Genomic DNA, 18,223 nt, shown 5'->3' with positions numbered 1-18,223 from the left:
CATTACTCTGTGTCCCCAAGAGTTAGAAATTCTATGCCAGATCTGCCCTGCCCAGCTTCTGGACATGAAACACATCTCTGTGTCTGTCTTTCCCTCCCTGTGAAGAGGGATCTCTCCTTCCCCCTGCATGCTCTCTAGGCCTGTGACACCAAGCCATAGATTTAGGGCAAAAGATAGTTTGTGGAGAAGGGAGACAGGAAGGGAGGCTGGCCAGCCACCTGTGAAAGGCAGCTGTTCCCACTGTTCCCTGTGGTTTGTGGCGCTGTCAGCGGGACTACAACTGAGTTTTGCCTTTTTACTCAGGACTGTGTGACCCACATTCCTGTGTATGTGTGTGGTCTCCACAGCCTTTACAAGGCAGTGTGACTGAGGGTGCAGCTTAGCACAATCGAGACCCTTGGTTTGGTTCCCAGCACTTTAAGTAATCAAATAGTCAATTGACATTGGTTTAGTACACATACCATGATTTGCCTAATTATTGGCAAATGGCAATACTTGCAGAATCCTCCTGAAAGCTGTTGGATTATTTGCTCTCACGAGCAGCACAGAACAGTGTGTTTATTTTTATTACTTTTTGTTTTGCTTTGTTATACTTTTTTAAGGTTTACACATTTTAATTTTACATGTATGAGTGTTCTGCCTCCAAGTAAGTGTACCCATATGTGTGTGGTGCCCAAAGAGGCCAGACCCCCACAAAGGGTGCTGGATCCCTGGAACGGAGTTACAGAGATGGTTGTGAGCCACTGTGGGTGCTGGGAACTGAATCCAGGGCCTCCGCAAGAACAGTCAGCTTGTAACTGCTGAACCTTCTCTCAGATCTCATTACTTATTTTTTAAGACAAACACACCTTTGCTGTTTGTTTGTTTTGAAGTAAGGTCTCTTCAGGTCAGATGATCATGAACTCTGGAGTTCTGGGTTACAGGTGTGCACTGTCATGTCGGGCCTTTGCTTTTGTTTGTTTGTTTGTTTTTCGAGACAGGGTTTCTCTGTGTAGCTTTGCGCCTTTCCTGGAACTCACTCTGTAGTCCAGGCTGGCCTTGAACTCACAGAGATCCGCCTGGCTCTGCCTCCTGAGTGCTGGGATTAAAGGCATGCGCCACCACCGCCCAGCCTGGCTTTTGCTTTTTATGCTTTTGTTTTTTTCTTTTTTTTTCTGAAATACCCTGAATTTAATCACACAGGATTTAGTCTTGTGAGCCTGACTTGTGAATGTGATCATTCTGATGACTCCATGGCACTCTGGGGAGCTGTAAGGCATTGGCCAGTTCGGCTGGGTTTCCACTTTGGGGCTCTTAGAAAAAAAAACCCCTGCGAACATGTGTGTGCTAACCTCTCTTTGGATGCACACCTTATTCTCTGGTTGGACGTAGCAGGACTGGGTTATGACAGCTTTATAAGAATCTGAAGAAGGCAAATTTGCTCCTTTAAAAATACCACTCAGGGTACGGGAGAGGGGGTTCAGTGGTTAAGAGCACGGGCTGCTCTTGCTGAGGACCTGAATTCCCAGAATCCAACATGATGGCTCACAACTGGCTGTAGCTCTAGTCCCAGGGGATCTGACGTTCACTCTGGCTTCTCTAGACACCAGGCACATGTGTGGTGCCCAGACAAACATGCAGGTAAAACATCCTTACACACAGAATAAGATTAAAATGAAAATAAAATAAAAATTCCACTTAGGCCAGGCATGCTAGCTCACGTCTCTAATCCCAGCACTTGAGAAGCTGAGATAGGAGAGTTCCCGATTAAAGTGACAAGTAGGGCATTGAGATGGCTTAGCGGAAGTCTGCTGGCCTGAGTTTGACCCCTCCACCCCCCACCCGAGAGCCCTCATGGTGAAAGAAAAGAACAGACTCCTACAATTTATCCTCTAATTTCCACACACACCCCACAGCATGATGCATACATGCCCGTATACATGCACACAAGTAAGTAAATGATAGAAAGGGATGAGTAACAAGGAAAAATAGAAAAAGAACATTTGTTCAATGTGACCACATTGGGAAGAGGAACAGAAAAAGAGGCCCTGGGATCCCAGAATCATGAGGATTAGTTTTTAAAGATTTGTTTTATTATTTTCAATTATGGTGTGTGTGTGTGTGGTGGTGGTGGGGGGCACATGAGTGAGGTACCCACAGAGGCCAGAAGAGGGCGTTGGGTCCCCTGGAGCTGGAGTTACAGGTGGTTACTAGCTGACTCACCAAACCCCAGTCCTCTGTCCAGTGTTGGAGTATGTGGACCATGTGGACCTGCCTGGCCCCTGCCAGCCCCTTTCCTGACTGAACAGGGCTTCCCCACCTTCTGCTCCTCGTGCCAGCGTCTGAGATTGGCTCCTTTTCAGCGAATTGTTGAGCACAGGTTTTCCAAGGCCTGAATGTGGCCATCAGGTAGATCAGTCTCCAGCTCTGGAAACTTGGATACATCCTTTAGCCTCTTCTGTGAAATGAGTTGGGGGCCTTTGAGTGACAGTGAGCGTTTACTGTTTACAGTCTACACAGTTCTTTGCCTAACTAGTTTGTCGCTAAGATCATTGTCATTGTTTTGTTAATATTGTTAATTGCCTGAATGCTCTAGAAGCTACTGCCAGGTGGCCTTTTGTGGTCCTGGGGATGGCACCTCTGACCTTGCCCGTGCTCAGCTAGGGCTTAATCACAGAGTTGCACCCTCTAGTGCCACCGCTGACTTGTGTTCAAGAGCAGCAGAGCCCTTTCGAGGAAGTGCAGTACTTTTCTCTGTGACTGTCGCTTGTGAACTGCCTGGCTGTGAATTGGGTTGGACTGAGTCACAGGCCAGAGATGCTTCTGCCTCATCTTACGGTATGTGCATAGTTGGACTTGCCTGGTGCAAAAGGGCGCAGGAATGTCGGATGGCGGTGGTTGTTCCCACCCGGTGCCTGTGAGCCTGCCCCCCTTCACTTGAGGCTGGCAAGGTGTGCTGACCCCTCCCACTGCCCACGTGTTGGGTCAGGCGGGAGTGGGTGGACCACACATTGTTATCAGAGGGTGGAGCGGAAGGACTGGCTTCAACTCCCGGTTCTGTGATGTGGCTGGCATCTTCTACTTGCCAGTAGCCCCTGGTCTGGCTACTGACTGCCTCTGAGGATGGTGAAGGGTGCCATACCATGTAGACCTTTCCAGAAGCAAGGCACTAGGGCTGGGTCTCCATGGTTCAAGGGAAATGGGGAAAGAAAGACACTCAGGGTGTTTGAGCTGAGTAGCACAGGGTGACAATTTGTTGATCTATCTAGAGAGAGGAAGCCCGAGTTTCCTGACCTGCTCTGTGCCAGGCACTGGCCATTCATTCTCATGTAGCTGAAAGGAGCCTGTGGCTCAGCAGCCTAGCCACCTGCCCCTGTCACATAATAAAGTAGCAGTGCTGAAGAGGAAACCCAGATTTTTCTTACCAAAACTTGGGGGGGCGGGTTTCTTCTATCTTGTACAGGAAATGATTTCACATTTATCATGCAGAAATACCCTTTGTAATAGAGAAAATCTGAAGGGATAATGGGAATCAGTCTGGCATCCCCCCAGGGCCTTCCTGCCTGCAGCTGAGACTGTCCCTTTAAATTGGGTTCTCCTTGGGATTGTCGCAGCCCAAGGGGGAGGGCTAGGGATGTCTGTGGTGAAGATTTCCCCAGCAAAGCTTTTCTCCTTGCAGCCTAGCCAGCTTGCCAGTGACGTCCGCACAGCTTCTAGATTTTCCTTTTCCTCACAAGCCGCTGAATCATTCACTGGCTGGAGTCAGCTCGGCAGTGGAGCCTGGCAGCCCTGGCTGTCAGGCTGCCGATGGGTGGAGTCCTAGGCCTCCGGGGAGGCATCCCCAGCCTCTCTGATACCTGTGGGTGGGGGTGGGGGGCACCCAGGGAGAAGGGGCAGAGCATCCCAACCTTGTCAGATCTCTGACCAGAAATGCAGGTGGGGAGGACCAGGTTTGACCAAGGTCAGAGCCAAGGCCAGGAGGGCCCCTTCTCACTCCTCTGGCCTCCTCCTGTAGGGTGCTTCAAGGATGACCGGATTGTCTTCTGGACATGGATGTTTTCCACCTACTTCATGGAGAAACTGGCCCCCAGGCAGGACGACATGCTTTTCTACGTGCGCAGGAAGCGAGCCTACCCGAGCAGCGAGAGCGGCATCGATGGGAGGAAGGTGGGTGACCCCCCCACCTGTGCCCCCAACATCCTGCAGGGGCTCCTTCCCTCCCTACAGTATTCATGTGTGGCTGAAGGGAAAACCATACTGAGTACCCAGCACATTTGAGGGACCCAGGAGACGCTTACCAGTGGCTTAATTCTGGATTTGTTGAATTGTTTTTGCCATGGCTCCAAAAGATAGTGATTGTGTCTTTGAGGAAACTGAGGCTCAAGGTCCAGCTGATGTGGCCATCCTCTTAGAGAGAGTTAGTGAATGGAGGTCCAGGGCTTTGAGCCCCAAGTCTGGGGCCCTTCTCAGGGTGGGCAGGGCGGTAGCTGGATGTTGGTGGTGATGGTGATGATGTTGTCCTGTTCTAACTTGGTCCTTACTGTAAACTAGAGGGATCACTCAGGACTATCGTTGGTCTTTTGAACTCCCAGCAGCTGGGCAGATAGACAGATGAGGAAACAGGGCTTAGAGAAAAGTGGTTCACCCCGGGCATTTCATCTCCTAAGTGTGGCAATGTGGAGGAGTTTGTGAGCAGATTTTGCATGCTTTCTCCTCTTTTCAGAATGTTTAGTGGTTTATAGAATGTTTAAGCAGCCCACATGTTTGGCATGGAAATAATTTGTTTGCCTTTAAGGGTAAACAGTGGTCAGGCTTTGAGCCTGGTCTGGGACTAACAGCTTGTCTGCTACCAAGCTCCCTGCAGCTCAGGCTCTGTGGGTTTCTTAGTTATGGCTCACACACTTGAGTGTTGGGAGCTCTTTCCTGTCACATGCCTGCACATCTACAGAATGCATTTGCTGTGAGTAGACACCCCTGGGTGCCTGCTGTAAAGCAGGCCTTTGGTGGCTTTCTTGGCAGGCTGGTGTGGGAGGGGCCTGCAAGGAGCCCATGAACCACTGGCCAGAGAGTTAGAAGAGCCAGGGGAGGGTAGGATCTGGAGACGTGGGTGATGCTGCGGTCTGGACTAGGGCCCAGGGGTGACAGGTGGGTGGGGCAGAAGATGCTCTGTGGGAGAGCTAAAACTGAGACCTGACTGGTGGGTCCCTCTGGCAGCTGTTAGTAGTGGCTCCAGTGAGTCAGGAACTTTCTCATTGGTGGTGGTGGGGCAGCCCTGGGCTCCTTAGTCCTGCCCCCTGCTGCCATTGGAGTCCAGCTTTCTCCCCTCAATCAGTACTATGGCTGTGGCCCATACCCAGACATCTCTGGGACTTGGAACAGATAGTAAGGGCCAAGCCTCCCACTGGATACGTGTGAGGCTGGGATGTTTGGGGTGATGGGACCACAGAGGTGCCCCTGGCAGGAAGGGAAAGGTGCTAGGGAGCCTCTGCCTGCTGATGACCCAGCACCAGTGCACCCTGGGAGTAGACACCGCTTTCACCCAAGGTGTACCTTGGGATGAAGGTCCTTGGAGCAGCAAGACTGTGGACCCCACCTCTGGCTCCAGCCTTCACTTCAGCTCCACTTCAGCCTGTCGTCTGGGAGGACAGGCACATGTCTTTCAGGTGGAACCTATGGCGGTTCTGGGAGAGGTCATGGAGATGCAGGGGTGGGGGGCAGGCCGGCCTGTGTGTACTGTTGAGGGGCCAGGTTGAGAGGAAATGGGGGTGATTAGTTGATAGCAGCTGGGTGGAAGAGAAGTGAGGCAGGAGTGCTCCTTGGGGGAAGCAGCCCCGGGCCCAGGATGGAGAAGTCTGTAGCTGGAGGGCCCCGGGGTTGTGTTGAGACACCGTTGAAGATTTACGGGGTGCTGAAGTCAGCAGAGGCAGCCTGGGTCTTACAGGGGTGCTGAGTAACAGTGAGCCACATGGAAATAACGCAGACATGACTCAGGCTGCCCGCTGTCTTTGGGAAGCCCTCAGTGGGTGGACAGCACCATGTAGTGGAAGCCACAAAAGGTGACATCTCTGTATAGGACTGTAGGGCAGCTGTCCACTGAAGACTTACCCTGGGGTGGGGGTAGTACCTACGTGGGAGGAGAGGAGGCCAAGCACACTTGACCCAGGGTGTGCTATAACTTAGGGTGTGACAGTTTGTGACATTGTGTGAGCAGAGCGCCCTGGCCTCAGAGTGATACGTGCAGGGAGAAAGCAGAGTCACCAGATGTCAGTGGAGTGAGGCCGAGAACAACCGTAGTCCTGCTGCTCAGATGGCTCTGTATAGGCGTTGGGAAGGGGGGACCCTCCCCCCATACATCCTCTTGGTGCGTGGTTGGCCTCCTGCACCTCTTCATGGGTCCCAGGGAGGGCTGACTGGGTGGTGTCTGGTACAGGGTTTGGAGGACCAGGCATTGGGTCAGGCAAGCTCAAGTTCACTCCGACTAGACATCTTTTCCAGCCTGGCAGTCTGCAGTGTGGCCTGTAAGGGACAGGCTGGGGGTACACCCGGGAACCCCAACCTACCAGGAAACAGAAGCCAGGGCTGCAGAGACGCGTACTCCAGCGCCTGCGCACTAGGAGTGTTCTGCGGCAAAGCGCCGCACCACCTCCCACCCTTCCCCATCCTGCTGGTACTGGTTGTCATGGCAACCAACCAGGCTCCTTGCCTAACTGAGGAGGGGGGGTGGGCAGAGCCAGAGCTGCAGTATGAGTGGCTGGGTTACTGGAGTCCCCACACCCTGTTGCAGGATCACCTTGGGGATCTGGACCGGCTTTCCCCAGTGTGCCCTAGATTTTCTGCACAGTCTTGCTATGCCACCCCTGGACGAAACTGATGAGCACTGGCATCTGTTTGTGTCCTTGTCTATGCTGGTGGCCTTCTACCTATTTGGAAAACCAGAGCTCAGGAGCAGTGAGGGTGTCTTTCTGGTCCCACAGCGTCCAGTCTCGTGTTTTCTCTTTTGGAAGCTTTTCTTTTGTGTGTGTGTGTGTGTGTGTGAATCAGGATCTCACTATGTAGCTTTGTCTGGCCTGGAACTCTATATAGACCAGGCTGGTCTCAAACTCACAGAGATCTGAGTCTTAGGATGCCGCCACATCCAGCTGGTAGCTTTACTTGATTGTGATGTACATGCAAGGGTGTCCAGGTTAATGGCTTTTGGTGTGTGTGTGAGTACTGGGGTCACCAGCCTTCAAGATCCAGAGACCCAGCATGACCAGTATGCCCAAGGGGCCTTGGCCCCAGCAACTCCCTCCCCCACTGGGCTTAGCTGGATTTCTGCCACTTAGGAAGTTCGTTTATCCCAAGCTAACGTGTAGCTGCACTGTGTCCTCTGGCTGCTTCTCAGTCCCTTCTTTGGGAGCATGCCTGTGGACTCAGGTGGCTGTGATTTATCAGTCTGGTTGCCGTGTGCTGTTGCTAAGTGTGCATACCACCCACCTGCCCTCCTGTGGGTGGGTGTCTGGGCAGCTCCCTGAGCATCTTAGTGACACATGGAGTTGTGTAACTGACCTGCTGCTGACCTCCCACAGGAGTGCAGTTGTGCCATAGGTATTTCCCCGCCTGGGGAACACTGAGTCAGCGGCTGTTGAATTCTTCCCTGTGTGGGTCCTCCTGCAGGAGAGTCAATGATATGAGTCCTAAGCATGGCACAACCAAGCAGGGCAATGGAGTGAGACCAGGGCAGGCAGCGTGGAGGCTCCCAACTCAGTTTGGGTGATTCCCACAGCCACACAGACCATGGGAGGTAGGGGTCCCACCCCTATGGCATATCCTATTGCACTGAGGCATCTCTGTGTGGACCCCAGCTCTGCCCCACGGGCACACAGGCCTGTGTCCCTGTAGGGCGCCTCAGAGCTGTCCAGCAGGTGACTGTTGTCTCTTGGCGCTGACCCTGTAGGAGCCCTCCTGGGTCTAATTAGGGCCCTGAGCTCGGGACCCCCTACTGGAACAGCTTGCTTTCAGATCTGCTTTTGATTACTTATGCCTGGAGTAGGAGGAGCTGGGGCTCTTCTCTCTCTGATGAGTGTGTGGCGTGTGATGTCTAGCCTGTTTGATCCTCATCAGTTACAGTGGGATTAATGGTTCCTTTCTTGCAGATAAAAGGTTAATAATTTGTACGACATGACGACTAGCCTCTGCTTCCCACTGTGAGCCCAGTAGATGTTACTGTCACTGGGAACTTGGGAAATATTAATTATCACAACTTGGAGAGGGAAATGCTTTTTCTGTTGTATAGATTAGAAAACTGGGGCTGCAGGCTGGAGAGATGGCTCAGAGGTTAAGAGCACTCACTGGCTGCTCTTCCAGAGGTCCTGAGTTCAATTCCCAGCAACCACATGGTGGCTCACAACCATCTGTAATGAGATCTGGTGCCCTCTGCTGGCTTGCAGGCATATATGCAGACAGAACACTGCGTATATAATAAATAAACAAGCAAGCAAGCAAATAAACAAACAAACAAATAAATAAAGATGCCCTGTGGACATACATGCTGTATACATAATAAATAAATAAATCTTAAAAAAAAAGAAAGGAAGAAAGAAAACCGGGCCTGCAAAGGAAGAAGAGGTGGGCACTAAGGATGGGATCTTTGTATGTTACCACCTGCCTGGCACAGCAGTCGGGGAGCGGAAGGCCCCAATGGACCCTAGAGTCTCTCTGTCCTGCACCACAGGCTGAGGCTGAGCCTGAGGTGGAGGTGGAGGTGTACCGGAGGGACTCCAAGAAGCTTCCAGGCCTGGGAGACCCTGACATCGACTGGGAAGAGAGCGTCTGCCTGAATCTCATCCTGCAGAAGGTATGGGGTGGGTGGTGATGGCTGCTCATAGGTCTGGGGGATGGTGATTCCCCCCCCCCACACACACACTGTGTTCTCTTCTAGCTGGACTATATGGTGACCTGTGCTGTGTGCACACGTGCTGATGGAGGCGACATCCACATTCACAGGAAGAAATCTCAGGTGAGCCCCTCCCTCCTTCCCTCCCCCCATCCCTCCCTCCCAGTAGCTGTCCAGGCTACCTATTGCCTGTTCTAGGAAGATGTCTCCCCCTCCTCACATCCCCTCCCCTGAGGTGAGGGGTTGACTCCAGGGGTCTCGTCATATGCATGCACCCAGCCCTCCCCATGGCTCCTGAAGAGAACATCCCCGGCCATATCTGAGGTAGCTGTCAGCGTCCAGGCTGGCTTCTCAGTCCTTTGCTTTGCTTTCTTTTTAGCAAGTGTTTGCATCCCCCAGCAAACACCCTATGGACAGCAAAGGGGAAGAATCTAAGATGAGCTACCCCAACATCTTCTTCATGATTGACAGCTTCGAGGAGGTGAGTGCTCACCACTGGCCTCGGTCCCCTTCCTCTTCTCCTGGGGGTAGGGTGGGGTGTCAGGCTGAGGACCTGCAAAGCCTCCTGGGAGACATGGGCAGCAGGAGCCGGGAATGGTCTGGGTGACAGCCAGTGACGCTCCCCTCCTCACAGTGATTGACTTAGACAAGTCCGTTCTCCCTGCTCCAGGCCTTGGTTTATTCATCTATAAAGTGAGTGCCATGACCTTGTGACCTACTAAGGTGTCAGGGTTGATGACTTGAGGGCTTCTGGGTGGGAATGTGCATCCTAGATGCTTACAGTAAGTGCTCCCTGACCAGAAGGAGTCATCATTGGCTGCTCTGTGAATGGCTGCCCCGACCCTGCCCAGGGTGTCAGAGACACGCCTTTGGTTCTATGGCCAAGCCTTTGTTTCAAGATTGGCAAAATGCGCTCTGGACACATTAACTCAGTGAAGGAGGAGTGGAGGAGGGAGGGAGGCTGCCATTCCACTTCCTGGTCTGCTTGTTTGCCAAGGCTGATGGAGTGTGTGTGTGAAGTCCCATGATGGTGGGCATGGCTTTCAGGGCCCCTTGGGCTCCGATGGTATCTGAAAATACCCGAGGCTCAGGAAGATGAGGTGGCCTCCATGGGTTCACACTGCACACGTGTCTGCCCCTGAGTCTCTCGCCTCGAAGCTCACATCTGGATGTCAGATATTAGGAACAGCAGCTCAGGAATGTGGCAGGCTGTGGTCACTCTGCCCATGGCCAGGTGGTGTTATCCAGGAAGGCAGTCACTGTTAGTCACATTAGCTTGGACAGCCAAGCTGAGGGTTAAGGTGGGCTGTGATGAAGGAGGTCCCCAAGTGTCCCCATAGTCCTTGTAACTTTAACTCAGTATTAGGAAGTCAGATGAGGGTCTTGCTGGTGGCTCAGCTCGGGGTGAGGTGTCTTCCTCCAGTCCCAGCCACCCCGCTGTTGCACAGCCCTGCCCCTCAGGAGGGGGATGGTAGACAGTGGGTGCCTGTGGACAGGTCCTCGTCTGTGAAATAGGACCCCTTCTCCTCCCCGATTTTCCCCCTCCTCTCCCCCCCTTCTCCATCTTGAGACACATTGTCTCTACCCCAGGCTGACCCCAAATCTAGATCCTTCTGCCTCAGCCTCTCTAGTTCTGCGATTACAGGCTGCCCTCCTGGCAGCCCGGTCGGGGTCTGGTGTGGGTGGTGGCGCCGAGGTTTGTTACCTCCGTCTCTCCCCGCCACCCTCAGGTTTTCAGTGACATGACCGTAGGGGAAGGAGAGATGGTCTGCGTCGAGCTGGTGGCCAGTGACAAAACCAACACGTTCCAGGGCGTCATCTTTCAGGGCTCCATCCGCTACGAAGCGCTCAAGAAGGTGTATGACAATCGAGTGAGTGCAGGGCGGCCTAGGGGTGTGCGTCCAGGCCCTCTGCTCCTCACGTGTCCCGTCCCCCCCCCCCCCCCACCCCCTGCTACCTGCATTGCTGAGAGCACCCCACATCAGGGCACCCGCTGCTCTTCTAGCCACCCCTGGGTCCCCACAATCTCCCTTCCAGTCCTTCATCCCAATCCACCTGTGTCTGTGTCTGAGGTGTAGTCAGGGACTTCCTCCTCCCTCTCATGCCCCTGTGAGGTGCCAGCCAGTGGCATACCGGCTCTCCCTTACTGCTGGTAAGGGGTACTTAGCCTAGTACTGGGGACACTTCCACTCTCCTGTAGCTGATGCTGTCTGGCCTGAGGTGAAGTTAGGCCTAGGGTTAAGGCCCTGGCCAACAGTATGGGTGTTCAGGGCAGTGAGAACAGCCTTGGCCTGGGATCTGAAACACACGCCATACTAGACTGGCCTCCCTGTGGCTCAGACTCCCTCAGGATAGCTCAGAGATGGTAATACTGGTTGCTGTGTCTTGAGGGAGAGGGCCTGTGGGGTCACTCTTCCCTCGGTGCTGACGGGGGGTCCTGTCCCACATACCGCAGGTGAGTGTGGCGGCTCGCATGGCCCAGAAGATGTCATTTGGCTTCTACAAGTACAACAACATGGAGTTCGTGCGCATGAAGGGGCCTCAGGGCAAGGGCCATGCTGAGATGGCAGTCAGCCGTGTGTCTACTGGGGACACATCCCCCTGTGGGACCGAAGAAGACTCAAACCCAGCATCGCCCATGCATGAGCGGGTAAGGGCTGCACAGCAGGGGGAGGGACTTCCTGTCCCTCCATTCACTTCCTGTGGCTTCCTCACCCCACAGCCCCCAGGTTGAGGGACATGTCACCAGCTGACCTCCATGGCTGATGAGGAATCTGAGGCTCTGAGAGGGGAGGTGCCTTGCTCCAGGTCACCCTGCAGGTTCACACCCAGGCTAAGGCTGATTCTGTTTCCCTGAGCTGCTCTGCCCCGAGGCAGTTCCCAGGGCCAAGAACAGAAGAAATGGACTAGGAGCTGGGCCTGGTGCCTGTCCCTGTGGACCTGCTGGGCAGCTGTGGCCACATAGCCATTCGCAGTGAGCCAATAGGAGGAGGAAGAACTGAACCCTGGGTTGTCCCATGAGGATACCCAGCAAACACAAGGCTCGCTCTGGGCCTGGTCATTTGTTTAGGGTAGTCTGTCTGTTAGCAGTATCCCCCGGCAGGCAGGATTCTGTCTGGACTGCCCCTGCCGTAGCTCTGAGGGCTCAGCATAGGGCCTCAAGCCTTGCTCCCATTGAGCTCTCTCTCAGTCCTTAGTGGGGAGCTGATGTCAGTGACCATGTAGAGACCCCATGGAGTCAGTGTTCAGATGTCACTCAGAGCAGTGGGTGCATCAGTCAGCCCTTGTCCAAGAGCCCCGGTGGGCTGAGTTCCGGGATCTGCTGCTCATGTGACCTTGGCTGAGTCCCTTCTTCCCTAAGCTTCTGAAGTGAGGTGTGAACCTCCTTCCCAAGGCTTGAGGTTTCCAGGGGCACTGCTCACGGCTCAGGCCTTGCATGGGGCTTGGCCCTGTGAAGTGTCCCAAGTGGCAGCCATGGTGGTTACTGTCCGCAGCTGATGAGAGGTGACTCTCAAGAGTGGACAGTGCCTGACCAGCTGCTGCTGGTGTTAGTTCCTGGGCTCCTCTTTTTCTTTCTTCTGGAATCTTCTGTACTTAGTGTGTTTTATAAGCCAAACAAAACCAAGAAATGCCGGAATTTTTGTAAAGGGTTGAGCACCTCAGGCAGGGGCCCTCTTGTGTTTTGGAATGGAGGTGTCTTGGATTCTGAGCTCCCAGGTGACAGCCTGGTTCTGCCCAGTTCTGTGTTGCACTTGGACGCTGAAAGGTGTGCACGCGCAGCTGTGCAGATGTGACCCCCAGCTGGGCAACACTGGGCACTGTTTGCTGAGTGCCCACAGATGAGTCAGTAGACCACCCAAGCCTCAATTGTCCCACCTACTGAGTGGGAGTGGCCACGAGGGAATGAACTGGCCCTTAGCCGCCCGCGCCCTTCATAGGGGGGAGATGTGGCACCCTGGGGGGGCTCAAGGCCGCTGCCCACGTACACACTGTTGCTTGTCTTCTTGTCCTGAGGGGTCACTCGTAACCAGTGTACAAGAAATGCAGACTGTGTGTATTGTGGTTTCTGGTATTTGTTTTTTTATCTTTTAAAACCTTCCTTGACTTGAGGGAGGACCGTCTGGAGCCCAGCAGCCGCCGGGACTTTGGTGGATGTCGGAGCTATGATGAGGAGGCCGATGGGGCCCCGAAGTCTCGGTCTCAGCTCATCTTGCTGCTCCCGATTCTTGTTTGCGTGGGGAGGAGGGAGGGGATGGGCCAAGTTCCCTATGCCTGGAACGCCCTTCCCCCCCTTCTTCACCTGGCGAACTCCTACTCGTCCTTCAAGACCCAGCTCAAGCGGCACCTCCTCCAGGAAGCCTACTCTGATTTCACAGGCTGTCTGTCCCTTCCGTGTCCTGTGCTTCCCTTTCTGTCTCAGCAGCCGGCATGCTGTCTGTGGTTGTCACTTGAGTCTGTCACCCCCAGCAGACTGTGAGCTCCTTGAGGGCAGGGGATCTATGTCGTGTGCCTGTCTGTGCCCACCTCACCCCCGAGTGAGTGTGGAGAATGTTGGTGGCTGGGACTGAGCGTGCTTGGAAGGGAGGAGAGGGGACAGTGAGCACTTGTAAGAGGGCCTAGGTGTAAGAGGGAAGGGCCCCGAGGGGTGACCTGGGGTGTAGTCCCAGTAGCTTTGGGCAGGCCAAGGTGGCCATTTGTGTGCCTTGTCTGCTGGTATGTGACGGGCCTCATGAGCTGCTGTGTTGGGACATGGTCGGAATGACAAGGCAGTGCTTAAACCACGCCCCGCAGCCTGTCACCTGGCATTTGAACAGCCCTCCTTTGTGTGGAGACGTGGAAGGGAGGCCCTTCCGACAGTTCCGGTGGCAGCCTGCTCCCTCCTTAGGCAGGACTGGCTGCTGTGTGTGGCAAGCCCCCAGTGCCCAGTGCCCCTCGCCTAGGCCAGATGGCCCTCAGGCCAGGGTCAGGGTCAGCAGCTATAACTCCAGCCCCTGCTTGGGCTGGCTTTGATCTGAGTGGCTTTGGGGCCTCCTGCTACACTTGTGACTTGGACTCCTTGTTCCCAGGTGACCTCCTTTAGCACCCCGCCCACCCCGGAGCGAAACAACCGGCCCGCCTTCTTCTCCCCATCCCTCAAGAGGAAGGTGCCACGGAACCGCATTGCAGAGATGAAGAAGTCACACTCGGCCAACGACAGTGAGGAGTTCTTCCGAGAGGACGACAGTGGAGGTGATGATGGTCTCCCCTCCGTCTGCAGACTAACGGCCCCTGCTCTGGCTTGCGTTCACTCATCCACGCTGCCCTCCACTCACCCAGTGTCACTCAGAGAGCTGCGTCAGGTGTAGAGTGCTGACCCCAGGGCTGGGGTGAAGCTATGCATAGGTGCTGGGTGGGGCAAGCTGCCTCCATGAACCCTGTTTTCACACTGTCCACCCACCTGATATCCAGGGGCTCTGGAGCGTTCTGCGGACCTCGGTGCACATCAAGGGCTGTCTTGCTCTCTCTCTCTTCTGCCTCTCAGGCCAGCTTTCCTCATTCTAGAACCTCTTGTCCTGGGTGAACCTCAGGGTTTCTCTGTACCTCAGGGTTTCTCTGTTACCTCTGTCTCCTGGTCTCCCGTGAGTCACCCTGACTCACAGATCCTTCCCTGTGGCCCCACCAATGACCTTCTCGTGGCTGCCCAGAGGTCCCTAGAGCCCTTGGTCCCACCCACTCATCTGCTCTGTGTACACAACCCCCGTCCCCAGTGGTCAGTCACTGCCAGTGAGTTGTGTAGCTGTGGAACAGGACTCCGCAGTCTTGGATCAGGAAAGCTAGTGGTTGGTGGGTAAACTGGCCACTCCATCAGTCTTGTGGGAGGTGGGTTTCAGGGAACAGACCCCCTGGGTTGGGAGTTTCTGAGGGAATGCCAGCATCCCTCACCGTCCCTCACAAGCTGGTTGAGTGGCTGGAAGAGCTTCACTGGGGTGAACCCTGAGTGCTTTCTGGGCACAGGGAGAGGGGGGCCCTGGCAGACAGGACAGTGCGAGGGCCCGGAAGCAGGGCTTTGGGGGTGTGGACACTGGTGGGGAGCACTTGTGAGTGGCATCAGTCGAGAGGAGCAGATGTCTTGTTGCTCCTCCCCCATGCCCCCTGACCCATGCTGGAATACTGACTGACCTGCCCTTCTCCCCTGCAGCTGACCTGCATAATGCCACCAACCTGCGGTCTCGGTCCCTGTCTGGCACAGGACGGTCCCTGGTCGGGTCCTGGCTGAAGCTGAACCGAGCTGATGGAAACTTCCTTCTCTATGCACACTTGACCTACGTCACCTTGCCACTGCATCGGATCTTAACAGGTACGGGAAGGCAGAGCCCTTCAGTGGGCTGCAGTTTCCATAGCCAGTGGCTTCCCTCCACATGTGTCCCTGATGTCCTCACTGGCCCTTCTTTGAGTGGTTGCAGGTGGGTGTTAGCCCCAGAGTATTATTCCTCTTGGCCTCTGCATCTACACTTACCCATTGCTGGGCTGGGAGGGCAGGGTGATGAGGGCGTCTGTAGCCTGTGAGGCCTGATCAGAAATGGTGGGTGTACGTGGCAGCTATGGTTCCCTCTCAAGAGTGTCCTCACCCCACCTGCTCCCCTCCTGTCCCCCTAGACATCCTGGAAGTACGGCAGAAACCCATCTTGATGACTTAGTGTGTGTGGAGCCTGCACAGAGCCCCGGCCCTGCCTGGCCCTGGGAATGCTGCCAAGTGCCTACCTGTCACCGCCACGGGGGTCTTCTGTGACAAGCCAGCGCGGGAGCTGCAGCCAGGCAGGGCCACTCGACTCGTGGGGCCAGGGCCGACTCCATGAACACCAGCCCAAACTGAAGTGCCTCGTCCTCCTCCCTCGCTGGCTCTGCTCCCACCCTGTCCCGCGCTCAGCCCCCTCAGCCCATCTCCGGAGAGCCTTCTGCTCCCAAAGAGGGCCAGAGACACTAAGAGGTCATAGAGAGCGTGAGGGGCTGCCAGCTTCCAGAATGTTCTTAGACCTCCCGACCTCGACTCCATCCCCCTGCCGGGGCTCTGTGCCAGGCCACTGTCCACACACCCTACACAAAGCCAGTTGAAGATTTTGTAATGCAGTCCTGACGGACTTCAGCTCGCCAGTCAGTCCCAACTTGCTTTCCCATAGTCATTATTTGTCGAAGTGGGTTCCAGCTGGGAGTCACGGGACACGGGCTGTTTGTCGGCTGGGAATACCTCGCCCTATGCCTAGCTCAGAATGGGTCTCAACCTCCAGCTGGGCAGCCAGGCCCCGATCCCCCAGAATGGCCTTTGCTTCCATCCAAAGAACACCGTCAACACACACACCTCCGACCCTGAGATGTTCTGCGTCAGTCTTGGCTGGAGGGATGCAGAATGTGGTTCTGAAGGAATGTGGGAGGGAACTTCTGCCGAGGGATGTCTGATGGGGACCGGGGTTGGAATCCTCCCAGGAAGGTTTTTAGGCAGAATCCCCCTGGGGCCAGAGCTCAGAGCAAGGCTGGTGCTGTCCCCTCTGCCTCCGTGCTTTTGGTCAGCATGCTGGTCTTGTCCTCAGCCTGGCTTCCTAGGCAGAGAGGAGCAGACTGGGCTGCTCATGAGCCCACATCCTCGGTGAGTGCAAGTGGCCATGGGTCACCAGCCCAAGGCTCACCTTGGCAGTGTGCTCCAGCTGAGGCCTCCTCTAGCCAACTGGAATAAACTGGAAGCTAGGCCTCCTTTTGCCGCTGGGTTTAGTGTCCCAGATTCTGGAGAAATCAGCAGTGTATGTAGTGCTCGGCCCCACTGGGCTGTAGAGCAGGAACAGGAGCACAGCTCCAATCCTTGGTCTCTGGGAGTGGGGACAACTTTGGGGCTTTCTCTAGATTTTGTATGTTGTTATTAAAAGCGAGCTATTGCATTTCATTCTGCCTCAGTTTGCCCACCTGTAAAATGGGGCTGATACCACCTACCTCACTGAAGTCTCCAGGGTTCAAGTGCATGACTGGGTCAGGGCTTGAGACCGACCACCTGTCATTCTGCATAGCTCAGGCTGGGTCTTAGGAGTGGGTGTTAGGTGGCCAGGAAGCTTGCCTCTCCTGCCTGTTCTGAAACAACTCCTTCCAAAGGGACAAGGAGTGGGTAAGTTTAGACACTGATCTTCTGCTGGAGCCTGGGTCCATGCTGTAGTCTAACCATTGAAGCAGATTCACACCCTGCCCCAGGATGCCAGAGAACCTTAGGCCTGTGGGTGTGGCCCTGCAGTCTAGGGTTCCCATTTCTCCTGCCCACGTTTGTTTCCAAGGAGGTCATAGCAGGCTGCCACTTCAGGACCCTAGCCATTCTGGGGTCTGAACACTCTGGACTTGATACCTTGGGGGAAATGCAGCCAGGTGTGTGTTCTGCAGAAGACTGAGGCCGTAGCTATTCCATGGCTTCTCTTCTCTGGGACTTTCCCTCCCAGAGCTTAGCCATGTTCTCTTGGCTGGGCTTGAGCAAGACTGGCTTCTCAAAGCTGGGGTAACTGTGAATACAAGTGCTTCCCAGGCTGATGGAAGGTAGAGTCTGTGCCATGCAACTTGGCTCTGTGTGGCACATGGAAGTAACTGATATCCACAGGCCCATTTCCAATGCTTATAGAGGAGGAAAGCACCCCAGAGAGGCCGAGTGAACTCCACACAGAACCAGGAGGAACAGTGGAAGGAGGCAAGCTTGTTCTGAGCCCCAGTCTACAGATGGAACCGCATGCTGTCCCTGAGTACACAGCCAGACATTCGGTCAACCTTCCCCTTTCTCCAGAGGGTACTTTTGAGTTCCAAACATGTTGAGGCTCTTGAGAACTGGGATAGAATTCTGACGTTTACTTTTTCAAATAGCTGACAGCAGAGGGCCAGACATGGTGGCACATGTCTGCACATCTCAGTGCTAAGGCTGAGGCAGGACAGTTCCCAGCCAGCCTAGGATACATAGCAAGACTCTGTCTTAAAGTCAGAGAGTGACAAGTGGAAGAATCCTAGGGTTGACAGACTGGCTTCTGAGACCATCTTTCCTTTTCCCGGGAACATGTCCTCACACAACACAGTGACAAATGGCAGCTGGAACTGGAGTGTAGCTGTGCTTTGAGGAAACCTTGGTGTCAGTCTTCAGGACACTAAGAAGCACTGTTTGCTTTGTGCTCTTTGGAGGGGTGTCTCTATTTCTCAAGGCCGTGTCCACTTACCTCCTGGGATCTTACTGGAATCCCGGCTGCCTACAAAGGCAGCCCAGGCTCATTTCTACTCCAAAAGATTATTATCTAAAACACAGGCAAAAAATAAAATAAGCCGTGTGTGGTGGAGCACACCTTTCATCTCAGCACTTGGGAAGTGGAGGCAGGTGGCTCT

The 18,223-nt window shown here is 54.5% G+C and overlaps 1 protein-coding gene across 2 annotated transcripts in view; it reads left to right on the top strand.

The window, feature by feature from the left end:
* The window catches only part of Kiaa0930 (KIAA0930 ortholog), a 37,939-nt gene extending 21,173 nt beyond the window's left edge, over positions 1–16,766 (top strand). For both annotated transcript variants that reach the window (XM_036207712.1, XM_036207713.1), the window contains exons 2-10: positions 3,995–4,146; positions 8,693–8,815; positions 8,900–8,977; positions 9,234–9,335; positions 10,585–10,725; positions 11,310–11,504; positions 13,921–14,083; positions 15,033–15,191; positions 15,491–16,766. In XM_036207712.1, coding sequence (XP_036063605.1) covers positions 3,995–4,146; positions 8,693–8,815; positions 8,900–8,977; positions 9,234–9,335; positions 10,585–10,725; positions 11,310–11,504; positions 13,921–14,083; positions 15,033–15,191; positions 15,491–15,531 — 1,154 coding nt within the window. In that variant the 3' untranslated portion in view covers positions 15,532–16,766. The remainder of the gene's footprint in view (positions 1–3,994; positions 4,147–8,692; positions 8,816–8,899; positions 8,978–9,233; positions 9,336–10,584; positions 10,726–11,309; positions 11,505–13,920; positions 14,084–15,032; positions 15,192–15,490) is intronic.
* The last annotated feature ends 1,457 nt before the right edge of the window (positions 16,767–18,223 follow it).

The sequence above is a fragment of the Onychomys torridus genome, chromosome 16 (genome assembly GCF_903995425.1).
Source record: "Onychomys torridus chromosome 16, mOncTor1.1, whole genome shotgun sequence".
Taxonomy (NCBI): domain Eukaryota; kingdom Metazoa; phylum Chordata; class Mammalia; order Rodentia; family Cricetidae; genus Onychomys; species Onychomys torridus.
Note: the sequence above shows the minus strand (reverse complement) of the source record. Positions and strands in the feature narration are given on the sequence as shown.